The sequence below is a fragment of the Corvus moneduloides genome, chromosome 13 (assembly GCF_009650955.1).
Source record: "Corvus moneduloides isolate bCorMon1 chromosome 13, bCorMon1.pri, whole genome shotgun sequence".
NCBI classification, from domain to species: domain Eukaryota; kingdom Metazoa; phylum Chordata; class Aves; order Passeriformes; family Corvidae; genus Corvus; species Corvus moneduloides.
This window is the reverse complement of record NC_045488.1, coordinates 5,804,499-5,818,313: the sequence shown is the minus strand read 5'-3', so window position 1 is coordinate 5,818,313 and position 13,815 is coordinate 5,804,499. Positions and strand designations below refer to the sequence as shown.

Here is a 13,815-nt window from a genome sequence, read left to right as displayed (position 1 = left end):
AGCCTCTTGTATGTGATTCCCAAGCCATCATAGCCCTGTCCTTGCCTTCACCTCTCGTGCCTTTGCAGTCACTGCTGTCATAGCCAGTGCTGAACATGAGATTAAACAGCCAGCAAACAACAAAAAGCTTCCATCAAACTTTTCAACTTACTTGACTGTGTCCTCACCACGCTCCACTCTCTGGGAACAGCAGCTGTGATCCTCTCACAGCTCTCACTGGCTACACCAACCATCTCCTCCACTGCAGGCTCTGGCAGTGCCACAGCAAAAGGCTGGCTGCCTGCCTCTCTGCATGCCAGTGACTGAAGACATCTCACAGCCGTTTTTCAAGGGATTTTTGATATTTACAGAATGCACAAAGCAACCTGGAGCTGTTTCTCCTACTTGCGTGGAGCTGCGCTGGGTGTCCCAGCCTTGTCCAAAGAAAAGGACATGCTGGTTGCCTGCTGCCAGAGAGGAGAGGTTTGGATTTACCCAGAGAGAACATGGGAAAAGGAACAAAATGTCCCTTCCATGAGTGGTGTAAGAGCCAGATGGACTTGTTCAGGAGCAGGAAACACTGACCAGGCAGGGTTAATGTGAAACCGAGAAAGGGGTGAGAGCATCCTGCTGTCAGTAAGACTGTTTGGAAAGGGACTGTTTGTTCCCCCTAGATGCACATACTGTGTTTAAACATGAGTCTAAAAATAAAACCTGCCATTGACATTGTTTTTCCTTACTTCATTTAACAATCTAGTTGCTTTATGACCTGTAATTCTGAATCACGTTGAATCAAGCAGTGTAATTTGCAAGCAGGGACAGCAGCCTTTCCCCCCCTACCCCTCATCTCTGGTCCACTGAGTGTGTTTTAATCCCACGGTTTTCAGCATTCCTAATGAGCCATTAACAAGCTGCCAATTACTTATGCAAATGAGGGAGGGCAGACATGGAGGGGTGGCTGTAGCTAGAGGTAAATTCTGCTACCTCAAAATGGTCTGAGACAAATCACTGCTGCTCTAAGAGCTGCATGTGCCCAAGAGTCCTCTCAGCTATATTATCTACTGTCTAAAAATGCCAGAGGTAATGCAGAGGATGGTTAAGACAAGGGAAACAGAGGAGTAATCACACATATATTTTTAATTATGTTTGCCAGTAATCTGCTTGGTGTGCACCTTACTACAACTCACCCTTCACCTTTTCTTCCCAAAGCAGCTGCACCCTCTGCTCAGAAACAGCTGCACAACCAGCCTACAGAGGAATGGCCAGTTCCATCTTCATCTGAGTAAAAGCTCCAGAAGCCATGATTTCCAACACCAGGATATAAACTGTGAGAGACCCCACCCATGCCTTATTCTCCTGGGGGCACGTGGCAGCAGAGGAGATGCAGTTTGTAAAACATGCAGTAAAGAGGTCAGCGAGGGCACCACCAGCTCCTAGCAGGTCCTAAACCCTTCTCCTAAGGGTTACTGCCAGAGCCTTCCCAGCTGGAGGAGAGGTGACCAACCTGATTCCCTGGACCACCTACTGAGAGCTTCTTGTGGCCCAGAACAACACAGCCCCACACGAGGAACTCGGAGAGCAAAGTGGTAGTGCTGGGGAAGGATTCTCTGGTTGGCTTCCCAGGCGTCCCTGGAGGTCCCTGCTCGGCTGTGGGTGGGCACTGGGCAGCTGTGGTTCAGTGTGTGCAGGACTCCTCCAAAGTCCTCTGCATCACAGACTCGACACGGGCACACATCGGGGCTGGTCAAAAGCTACCTGTCTCCTGCTCACTGCCCAGGTAACAGCAGAGGCTGGGAATGCCACTAAATCTATTCAAGCTACAGCCCCCAGATAGTTTGTCAGGCACCTTAGACATTTACCAACTCTCTCCACCAGGCTGGACACCCTTGGACCACAACACACTTTTTTAGGACAGGCCTGCTCAGAGAGATGTAATACCCATGAGACAACGCAGCTCTCTGCTGGTTCCAGCTTTAAAGAGGATCTGGAGCCTGCAAAGACTGCTTGTGCCAACAGAAACTGTCCATGACTGATCTGCATTATCATTCTTCTGGTAATGCTACAAAAACTGTTTAATAGCTTGAAAGCTAATCAGATAGAAGCTAAGTTAAACCATCACGATGCAAGAAACACGTCCATCAGGATTCTGTTCTTTTGGCAAAGCAGAGAATGAAAATCAACCCAGTTTCTGGCTTTGGAAAGGAGGAAAAATATTTACCCAATAAATCTCAACCTGGTGGTATAAAAGCCAAGTCTGAAAATAGCCTGAGATATGTAGCTTAGGAAATAGGAGCAATAAAGAACCTGCATGTGTGATCACTCCATGCTGAAATGCTTTCAGATGGGTGTCTCCTCTTCTCCCTTCCCATCATGTCTCTCTGTCCTGCCAGTGCTCCCCTCTGCATAACCAACACCACTCATCTTTGTCTGCAGCCAAAGCCATTCCTGACTCAGTACTACACAAGATGTAGATAAGGCTCCATTACTTTACTTCTGGATACTGGATAATCAGTTCAACTGCCTTGGCATTAATCATAATAATATTCTAAATTCATTAGGCTAGATTGTTTGGAAATCTATTTCTTGTTAATGTCAGATTCAGTGAGCATCGGCCTGGCAGCATACAGACAGAAAACTGATACAAGGCAGGGCATGGCACCTCTCTGTGGAAGCATTTCCTTTTTTTTATGTGTAGCTAGGCTGTGATGTGGCAGTTCCTGCCTGGTCTGTGGTTTGTGAATCTTGTCAAGAGCAGTGCAACTCCATGAGCACACTGTGCTGCCAGTTTGTTGATCAATGGACAGCTACAAAAATATATAGCTGGATATATAGAATACAGTTAATAATATAAACAACATTTACTGTGGAGCTTTTAAGGGGGAAGGCTAGACACTCAGATCTGCACCCAAAAACCTTGATGATTTTGTATCTAAAACCTGGACAAGCAACCCAGAAACTTCTATGTGTGATCATGGTATGGAGGTACAAAAATAGAAAGTATTTTAAAAATTAAAAACTGTTCATTGCTTTCCTGAAAATTTACAGCACTTTAGATGAAGCACGGGGCGTTACTGCTTTACCAAGATGAAAATCTTTCAGGAATAAAATAGCTGGATCATTTCTTCTAGCCAGTTTTGTGTACCAGTTGAGGATTCCTCAGAAGAGTACACTTCCTAATGGTCTATTTGGCCCATTTAAGCGTTTTGGGTGTTGTTGCTTTCCTTCAGGTGTGGTTTCTCAGCAGGGAGACATCTCAGAAATATAGACCAACATCAGAAGATACATAGGCTTTCTCTCCTAATGAAGGCAGCGCAGGCACAGATGGCATCTCAGATAAACACGCTGAAAGCCGTGTTAGAATAAAGAGCTCATCATCAGAGGCTGCAGTGTCACACCTACTAATGATGTGATTAAACTCATCAGTGCCGCTGGGAAAGCTGTGCCAGCTCTGGCACTGCTGAATGAAACGCTGCATTTCACGGCGGGGCAAACCCCAGCCTGCACCCCCCTCCCTCCATGAGTCAGAACACTGGAGAGACACGCTGAGGATAGTGATGTTCCTGGTTAAGCTTCCTGAGACCTAAACTAGGGGAAGTTGCCATGGACATCTCCTTTCTGTGCCTGCCTCAAACATCCCTGTGCAAAGCTGTTGTGGCACGCAGGGGAGAGGCTGCAGATGGTGACAACAGCCCAAAAGGGACAGGCACAGGAGAGGACAGTGACAGCACCCATCTGAGCACTGCTGCCATGGGAGAGCAGCACTGGCACCAGGGAGGGGAAGAAATAAAACCAGCAATAGCCAAAATGTTGACATGTGCAGGTGGTGAGGCTGGGCTTGGGCTGCAGGATTCTTCTGGAAAACAAGCTAAATTCTAAATTTTGATGGAATAAAGCTTTGCATTCTCTTCTTCTCAATTTTTCCAGCTAAGACTTTCTGTGCATTGAAGTTCCCTCCATTCTCCATCAAGTTTTCCAGATGTCCTTGAGTAGGACAGAGCTGCTGCAGTCCCATGCATTTCAACCACTGCATTAAAATTCTTCCTCCCTACTTTATTTAGCCAGGAGCGTAAATAAATAAGCAAACCCACAAACACAGGAACCTGGTTCTCAGATGCCATTAGAGCCCTCGAGCACTAAGTGGCCATCACAGATATCACCAGTTGCCTTCTGTTCCCCTTCCTGCAGCCAGCCAGACACTCCACCCCAACCAGTCCCTCTGGGGCCATTGCACAAACCCAGGACCCAGTAGGACACTGGTTTTGCCCTAATATAGGGCTGATCCTAGATGGTCAGCCCTCCAAACAGGCCAGTTTTCCTAGAGGAGTCTCTAGCCACCAGCTCTCCATTAGGGTTAGCCACAGGCGGAAGGACGGAAGGAGAAAGTGAGGCTAAAAAAACGCTAATGTTGTGCAGTGTCAGAAAGGATGAACGACCCCTGCAGACATATGCTGAGCAGACAGGACAGTCCTCAATTATGTCACTGCTGGAGCATTTACTTCAAGGATAAACGTGACTACAGATGCTGGGCTTAAAGCCTTGGCAGCTCTTGTTCCTCTGAATAAACCACTCTAGTCCAGGAGCAGTAGGGGTGTGGGTGCACAGTGCCCCGGCAATGACACACGTGTCTGCCTAGGAAAACGCTTTACAGGGGGAGAGCAGAGCTGAAAAAAACCCCCATTAAATTTCATTCTTCTCCCTTTCCTTTGTGAGAGCGGGCCCTAAAGGATTTGCTAAGGTATTGATGGATGCCAATCCATATATCCCAGTGAACAACCCACAGACTCCCTCAGGAAATCACAAGCAAATCTTGCCTACACGCTGGAAATTTCCTGCTTGCCACACTGATTCTCCCCACTCCGGTCCTCACCGCATTATCCCTGCGCTAACTTCTATATACTTCTCTCAACATTTTCTAACCTTCAAGCTCACAACTTTGTAAATATTTGCAATCAGGTAGCACATCTACCTGCTCTGGTCATTCTTTAGACAAAGTATTTACCTGCAGGCCTTTCTATCCTCAATAATCAATGGTTTCACACTGTCTTTGCCTCACCTCTCCAGAAGCTGTTGGCCGGATGAATGCTCTTTGTGGGGCTGAACTGGGGACATGTGGCTACGTAATAAAAGATTATTTAAAATAATGATTGCTGTAGAGGAACACACTTTGCTCTTTGACTTGGGTTCTTTATATGGAGGGCTTCAGAACAGCATTTGTTTCAGTGACACACTGAAAGCCAGAATTTCTAGGGAGCTGCCACCCCAAAAGAGAGTGTGCTTGACTTGAAGAGGACATGGTTTATAAAGACAAAATGCAACATGGCCTGGGGCAGGCACAATCTCACTTTACAGCACTACTTGCTGTATATTGATCAGAATGGGCTTGGTGTTTTATTAGCCACTCAAGACATGAAGTGAGTTGCCACTGGAATTTGTACTCGATAATCAAAGGCATTTGCCACTCTTCCAAATGCTCCGTGCGTAGGTGTTTGATTTGGGTGCACGTGAGAAACGGAGGAGAGCAATCTGGAGCAAGAGGCATTGCCCTGATCCACTGCAGCATCCTCCATGGCTCCATGGACACATCCCACAGGACAGTCAGGGACATGGACAGGGTCTCTGGCTCAGCAGAGTCCTTCACCACTGGCAAAGCTGGTGACACTTGAAGAGCAGCAGCCCTTTGCCTTTCAGCTGTCTGGCACACAGAGCTCCCTCACAACCCTCCTTTCTGTTTTGGCTTTCCTGCATTTCCTAGACAACCTGCTCTGGGTTTTTTTCCACTCCCTTTCTCTGACAGGTACAGGTGGCCTTGCTACCCTCTCACTGCACCTCCCCTAGCTTGAATTTTAAACTATTTAACAGCTTTAAGCGCACCTAATGAGGCTTCAGCCTGCACTTTGCTGCCATCCCTCTGCTTCCCTGGCACCAGGAAGAAGAGTGGTTTGGAAGCCTATCGCGGACTTCCCTGCAGTGGAGGCCTAATTACACCGTAACTGGTGACCTCATAAGTACAGGGTAATCTGCTGTGTAATACCAGGGTAAAGGATCCCAGGACTCCTGTCTTTTCCACTGCAGCCTTCCGCAGAGATGGAAATACAGCCAGTTAAATGGTAATTAATCTTTGAACCATCTGACACTCACCCAAGGTGGGGAGGAGTAACCAGCAGAAGCCCACTGGTTCTGTGCAGGACAAGGGACTCAGGAGCCTCTGCTCTGGGAGTGTCCAGTGTCACCTGGCCTCTCTGGGAGCCAGGGACACTGGGAATGGGCTGCTTTCTTAGAGCTGGAGCCAGCTGCCTCCTGCCTGTTAGGCAGCAGTTACTTGGAGGGACACATCCAGAGTCATCTGCAGGAGGAAGAGGGCACCAGGGGCGTGTGGATCCCCGAGGGGAACAGGCACCTGTGCTGTCAGTGGAAGTAGGATGGAGCCAGAGGTTCCGAGCAGCTCAGCCATGATGGGGATGAGCTGTCTGGAGCACTTCCTTGCCCTCACCACGAGGGAGGCAAGTGGGAACAGCACCAGTGCTTTCCTCTGAAACCATCCCAACCAGCCAGGCACAGACTCAGGCGTTCGCCCTGCAAAACTCCAGGAAAATCAGCCAAGAGATCCATTTTCTCCCTCCCCACTGTAAGATGCATTTCATTCCCTCCCACGCTAACAGCCTGCTGCCCTGGGGCTGGGGGCTGCCTGTCTGACCCCTGCTACCTTCATGGCAACAAAATGTATTTGCATTCATTTCAGACCCACTGACATCATTCCCTCTGAAGACCTTCAGGTTTTTATGGTAAGCACGGTAATGATTTTCAGATTATAGACTAATAAAATATTTTAATTTGTTAGGCACATTAAGGTGGGCACTATATGATTCTTATGACATTTAAATAGTGCTTTAAAAAAAAAGAAAAGGAGGGTGAGAGGGTCTGCTTGCATTTCTTTTCCAAGCAGGAGCACTGAAATAGAAACTTAAAGTCCCACATGTGGGTACCGAGATCAGCTCTGATGCCTCCCCTCCGTGCCTGTTTCACTTGAATACCTGCCAAGTTAAATAAGCAAACACAGGATTGCAGCATCCCAGCTCCAAATCTGTTTTTGGCAAAGGAGCCCTCCTCCTTAGTCACTCTGGCCATGCTGTGCAGCAGTGGCCTGAGCTAAGCAACACCTCCGTGTGCCATTGGGTCACAGCTGGGCTGGGTCACACCTGCTGGGTAACACTGAGATTTTACACCTGAGCCTGGGCTCACCAATTTCTCCCCTCTGCCCATTCATTGTGCACTCAGATGAACTAACTGGACAAATCATGGATCTAGAGCGTTCCATCATTTTCATGGCATGCAACGTACACTGCAGGCTGCTGCACCAGCCATCTTCCTCTGCCTGGGTAGTAATTGCATGGTTTGGAGTCAATCAGACTGCACTGGATAAAGCAGGGGCATTTTAGAGGGGGAAAGTTGCCCTTGAAGCACCGTGGGTTGGTATGGCTGATAGCTCTGGAATTCCTTTCCTAATCTGCAAAGCAGGACAATGAAACTCCACCCTTGGAACCGTTCAAGACCAGGCTGGATGAGGCTTTGAGCAACCTGGTCCAGTGGAAAGTGTCCCTGCCCAAGGCAGGGGAGGGGGACTAGATGGTCTTTAATATCCTTTTCAATCCAATTCCATGGTTCTATGAACTCACTGACTTCTCAAAAATGCTGCACAGGTAATGGCTTTTACAGTGAAGCTATAAATGGCACCGAAAAGCCTGTCAGCAAAAGGAAAAAAATAGCCAAATGTTTAGCTCAGCGTTACTTATACCTGGCAAGAGACACAGAGGGTTACACAATGAATATGATGGCAAAGAATAGAAAAAATTTCCTTTGTTCTGTGAGTACTCTTGCCTTGTTCCTCACCTGGATCACACAGGCTTAACAGCAGGCGACTACGTGGGGTCTGTTCTCCAAGGCAGAGGCAAGAGTGAGCTCAGGCCTCCCCGTTACCATTACCTGACCTTGCACGTTCTCTTTTGCAACCTCAGCATGTTTTTGTGGAGAGGATTTCTGGGTGGTTATTTTAATAAAACTGTGTTAAATTTCCTGCTTTTAGGCCAGCTACCTGCTGTTTAACAAACAGGCCGTGACTAAGCACAGACTGGAAATCAGGGGCAGCTACGATTTAAAGCAATGAGATCCTGGGACTGTCTTCTTCCCCTTAGGAGCACTCTTAAAAGTGGTGCTTGATTATGAAAAGGATAAATCTGATGTGATTGATGCAACAGGGGACTGGATTTGATGATCCAGGGAATCCCTTCCAGATCTCTTTACTCCTAATGAAGTCATCTTTCAAAGGATTTTTTAAGGGTGTGGTGGGGATGCAGTGCTCTGCTGAAGGCACAGTGGTGAAGTGTGTAGGTACCTGCTGATGGTCAGCAGGTCTCCATCCCCAGATTTAACCACCTCCCATCTACAACAGGGTGGAGCAGTTCTTTTTCCTGGTTCTACCCATCTTGAGGAGGGTGCAAGGATCCCACCTGCTTCCTTCTTTACATTTTCCAGCTACTGAGGACTCCCAAAATTCACTCTCTGTGAACCGACACCTTAAACATCTCAGCTCACAGACTCCCTACATGTTCCTAAGGTACTTACCTGTTTCCCACCACCATAATGACTGTGTCCCTTGCAATCTTATTTTCATGTGAATCTCCTCGGTGAGCAAGAACAGGGATCACCCTTTAACAATGGCAAACTGAGGCACAGGAGAACTAACTGAATTTCCTGTGGTGGCAGAGGACATCAGTAACAGGGAAGGGACCTGCAGCAGAGTCCATGTCTGGGATCTCACTGCTGGACTCTTCTCCCTGCACCTGGCTCTGCTCTCCCTTTCAAACCAGGAATAGCAGAGCACAAAGCAGTTTTTAGCCCAAGCACACACTGATCTGGGATTCCCATCCTTTGTCAAGCCCTGGGGGCTGAGCTTGGGGTTTTTGAGGGTACAGGGCAAGCTTTTTTCAGAAGTGATGCCCAGGGAAAGTGGTTATGCTCTTTTTTTCCCCCTGAGTTGTTTTAATTCTTTAATTCCTACTTGCTAATAAGATAAAATGCTGTGATTTCTGCAGGATCAAATGGTGCAGGATAAGCTAAAGGAGTTTATTAATTAACAGGCTTTTAGAGCTGGGAAAAAAATAATAAAAAAAGCAACAGGGTGGTAGATAATAGCTATGAATACTGCCCCAGCATCACCTGCCATGACACTGTAGCCAAGGGGAAGCTGTCGAGTTAGTGCTGGGCATGGCATTCTGATAGTGAATAAAAATGATAAATGACAGGTTAAGGCTTTCTCTCTCCGAAACGTGGTTATTCACGGATGTGCTACATTTCTCCAGGGCCTGATCCTGCAAGTAATACCAGGTGTAGCACTTCTGTGCTCCTCTGGCTTCCCCAGGGACTGCATGGAGCAGTGAGTGCTAGGCCCAGTGGCAAGTGGTTGCAAGATCAGATTCATAGTGTGCCAAGAATTTTGAATGAAAAGAGCTATAAAGAAGTCACATATTATTATGTCACATTGGAAAGGTCAAACTCCAGTATTTGTTCTGTCACAAGGACATGATTCAAAGGCAACAAAATAGTGTCAGGGCACAGGGGGAAATAATTTTTTTTAAAACTGCCTTCAGGGCCAAGGATACAAAATTACATCAGTGCTTAGAACTAAATTCCCATCCACACCCCACAATTCAATTTTGGCTCGGAAAGGCATAAGAGTAACAAAATCACATTTCGGTGGCAAATCTTCTTATCTGCTGACATATCTTCTGCAAAATCAGCAATATCTAAACTCACACTCCCATATGCTTCTGGCAACAGTCAGGAAGTGCCAGAGCCTTGCTCTGTCACAGGCCCCAGGAAGGATTTGCAAGATCCACTCAGCTGCTGTAGGCGTTTTCTGGAGCAGGAGGAGTGGTCCTGGCCCTCACTGGTGGGACGGCTTGTCCTGCGTTGTGTGGCCAGGAGCAAACAGCTCCCCTCACAGTGCCACAGGGAGTTTGGGGCAACTGGACCCAGGAGATTTATCCCAGTCAAGCCTACTTTGCAAATATTGATGCCCATCTCTGGAGCTGCTGGCACAGGGAAGCTATTGGGAAATAAAGTGTGGAAGCCATCGCTCTCCTGCCTTAATGTAGGAGGGGTCAAAACTGCTTTGTGCAGTGTCTTAGGGTGGATTAGGTCCATCCACTTCCAATAGAGACTCAAGCAAAGACTCCCTAACCTTCTGGATCAACAGAACATTTGCTTTTGTGCCAGCAGAAGCAACAGGACAACCAAGTTGGATGTTTGCTCCTCTCTCAGACTCCTGCAGCTCCACCCCAGCAGCCCTGCAGCTTCCTGTAGGAGGCTTGTGACAGCTGGGGACACTGAGCTGAGGATCCTGCGGCAAGTGCCATGGGATGCTGGCTTTGCTCTGTGGGAGGCAGGGCAGAGTGAACAGAGGTGTCACCAGCCCTCAGCAGGTTCACACAACTCACATGAACCCACACCCTTGGCAGAACCAAACTTTGCTCTTTGAAGTCAGAGCTTCAAACTCACAGCAGCCCCTCACTGCCTCTCCTCCGACCAAGGGCTGGGAGCAGCAGTGGGCAGTGTTGGTTTACATTCACTCAAACACAGCTGCAGACCAGCACACAAAAGGTGTCAGGCTGGCATGTGACAATCCAACCACTCAAATGGTCTGGTCCATGCCAGTTTGACTGTCCAAGCAGCTCCTGAGAGGACAACACAGGTCAGGGACAGTCCCAGTGCGTAGTGCAAATGCCACCCTTCTTGGAGGCATGGGGTAGTTTAGCTGCACGGAGACAAACCATGCTGCACTTGCTGCCATCAGAGGCCAAGGACAGCCCACGCTGTCCACTAGTGCAGACACATCCTGGACATCCACAGAGGAAGGTGGCACCGAGGACTTCTGCACTCATCCCATATTATCTCACCATCCAGAGAAGCCCCGGAGAGCGGCTACAGTAGAAACGTGTGCAGTTCCCATCACAGACAAGAGCCCTTTCGCTGCCAAACGCACAAGACCCGACCTATTCCCAAAGCCACTCAACCCCATGCGTCATTTCACGCCCAAGCAGCACCAGTCCCCCACTTCCAGCTGCCCCAGGGGTCAGGATCCACTCACTGTTGCAGCTGCCGACGGTGCCAGTCTCTGTCGCTGCCACGCTGCGCTGAACTGGCCCTTCGGACGCGGCCCTTCCTGACAGTGAATGGGTGAAAACAAGGGAAGGAGACAAACAAAAGAGAAGGGAAGGGTGAGAGAGGGAGGGAGGGATGGGAGGGATGAAGCAAGGGGACAAGAAGGGAAAGGGTATGTCTTTAACTGAACCAAAAGTCTTTCGCTGGCTGCAACATCCCAACACTACGCAACCTTTGCTGTGAGGGCATGGGGCGGGTGAGACCCTCTGGCCCCTGTGCCCACCACCTTGCACCCCACACGATCAGCTGCACCAGTGCAGAGAGAGGGTGAGTTGGGCAAGGGTCAAGGGGGACTCAGCCTCCTGAAACTTCTCCTTGGATTGTGAGGCCACATAGAATGGTCACACAGAATGTCATCCCTTGGGGGGACCCAGAATTCCTCTCCAGACAAGAGAAGTTTCAGGATGCTTGAGCAGTTCCTCTGTATCTGGTACTTCAGCATCCTGCTTCTTGCCCATTTCCAGCCCTCCTGGGCACGGTGCAGGGACTCATCTGCCTCTGCCAGCAGAATAAGACCCAGGCCTGAAGTCTTCACTGAACAAGCTCAGGCCGGCCAGAGTTAAGGGTATTGTTGGCCAAATGTCCCAGAGAAGCACCTCGCACATCACCCTATGCTGGCCCAAAAGTCTTTGTCCCATTAGTACTGTCACAGGTTGGGGAAGAAAATACCTGATCCCACAGCTTCAAATCACCCACAAACCTGCCAGCACTCAGAAAACTGAAGTTTAGAAAGGGAAAGGGGAAGCGAAATTCTGGGGCAGAAAATACAGCACTACATTTTCCTCTGCATCAAAGTAGGAAAGATCTGGGGAATGGAAGAGAGGAAAAGGGGCAGGGATCTCAGTGAGCAAATTAGGAGTGAATGACAGGCATAAACTCTTCTGGCTTTCCAGTGAGATGTTTGTGTTCCCTCTGGGACAAAATCCCAAGATGGAAAGGCAGTTGGTGAACAAAGTGGTTTGGGGGAACACTTCTGGCTGTGCAACTGAGGAACTCAGGCTGAGAGCTGCCTGGGGAATACCCAAAATGTGGCCTCAGGTTGTGTCCAGCTGGTCATTGCCCTGGGCACATTCCCACTCTGCACCAGCAGTGGAAACTGAGCTGCTGAATGTAGCTGGCAGCTCATTCTGCTTGGGGGATTGCCCCGTGGATGACTGACTCACCTCCCTTCCCAAAAAGTTGAGGTAGGAATTGTGGGGGGAAAGGCTTAGAAAATTGTTTCATGCTGGTTGTTTAAATTGCCTCTGCATTACAGTTGAGGGAAAACAAAGAGAAGCCTATGCATGAAACTGCATCCTAAGGCCAGCTGTGGCAGAGGCATGGAGGTTGGAAAGAAGCAGAGCAAATGAAGTCATCCAGCAGTGGGGGAAAAACATCAATATAATGTAGTGCAGAACAAAGCAAATTCTACCTCAAACACAGAGCTGAAAGGGAAACATCTCCCTCTGTCAGATCTATTACCATGCATTTATTCCGATAACAGATAACTAACCTGGAGAGTAACCCAAACCTGATTTATTTCTCCATCTAAGTAAATATGTAGAGGCAGCTGGATTTGACTGTAAAAACCACTGATCTCATATGTTTTTTCATATATGTTGAAAAAAATAGGAGTGAAGTTTCTGCCTTACTGCCAGGGGATGCTGGCAAAGCATTTGAGCTATAGATATTGTATCTTGTCACTAATGACTACAGGGAACTAAAAGGGATTGGGATTTTTTTAATGCTTCACATTAATTGATAATTTGGTCTCAGAATCCACAGTGGAACACAAGATTTGCTATATTGGATCTGTCTAGTGGCCCATAAAATCTGGCGTTTTGCCTCAGCGATGCTCAGAAAAATTCTCATCCAGGGTCTTTGCTTGTAAGGTTGTCGGCCGTTCCTGTAAGGGCCATACAGCAGAAAGGGGCAGAAGGTCCCTGTGGCCTACACATCTTCAAAACCCTGAAATGTGGATTTGACAGGACTGTTTGGTTTGGGGTTTTTTTCCTAAAAAAAAAAAAAAAGCAAGAAAGAAACTCTTTAACTGCACCCATTCTCAACAGACACACAGCTGCTTTAAGTCTTGGTCTCCACAGTCCGAATAGAGAGGAGGAGGTGAACTTGTGCTTTCAGAGGGCGAGTGGGAACGTGGCTGAGGCCAGAGTGGGGAGATGCCTTCTGCTGAGCAGAACACTATTGATTAGGCAGTATAAAGATTTCCCTCACTAATGCCTTTAGCAATCTTATCATGTGTCGCCCACATAATTGGATGGGGAAGAGAGAGGTGGAATCACTTAAGCGTTCAAAGCTCAACACGAGCTGAGGAAAGATTCCCATTTCGTGTGTGTGTGCAATTTTGTGCATCGTTGCCCCTTGATTGTACATTGAACGCGCTCTCTTTGACAGCCGAGCCCTAAACAGCCTGGATATTAAAGCTGCTTGCAAATAGAGGCTTTCTCCATCCAGCTGCGGGAGAGAAGGAGCTCACTGGGGCTATGAGAGAAGCAGGACTATGAAACTGGGGGGAATCAGGAGGGGAAAGCCTGGAGAAACTCTGACCATGCAGGAACCAGCAGGAAAAAAGAAAAGCAGTGGTTTCCTTCCATGCAAGCATCTTAATTAAGGAGTTGATGA

General features: G+C 48.1%; 1 protein-coding gene across 3 annotated transcripts in view; it reads right to left on the bottom strand.

The window, feature by feature from the left end:
• The window catches only part of NTRK3 (neurotrophic receptor tyrosine kinase 3), a 219,078-nt gene that overhangs the window by 23,398 nt on the left and 181,865 nt on the right, over window positions 1-13,815 (bottom strand). For 2 of the 3 annotated variants that reach the window (XM_032122343.1, XM_032122345.1), the window contains one exon: window positions 11,123-11,197. The exons of the other annotated variant lie outside the window; for it this stretch is intronic. In XM_032122343.1, coding sequence (XP_031978234.1) covers window positions 11,123-11,197 — 75 coding nt within the window. The remainder of the gene's footprint in view (window positions 1-11,122; window positions 11,198-13,815) is intronic. 3 annotated transcript variants of the gene reach the window in all.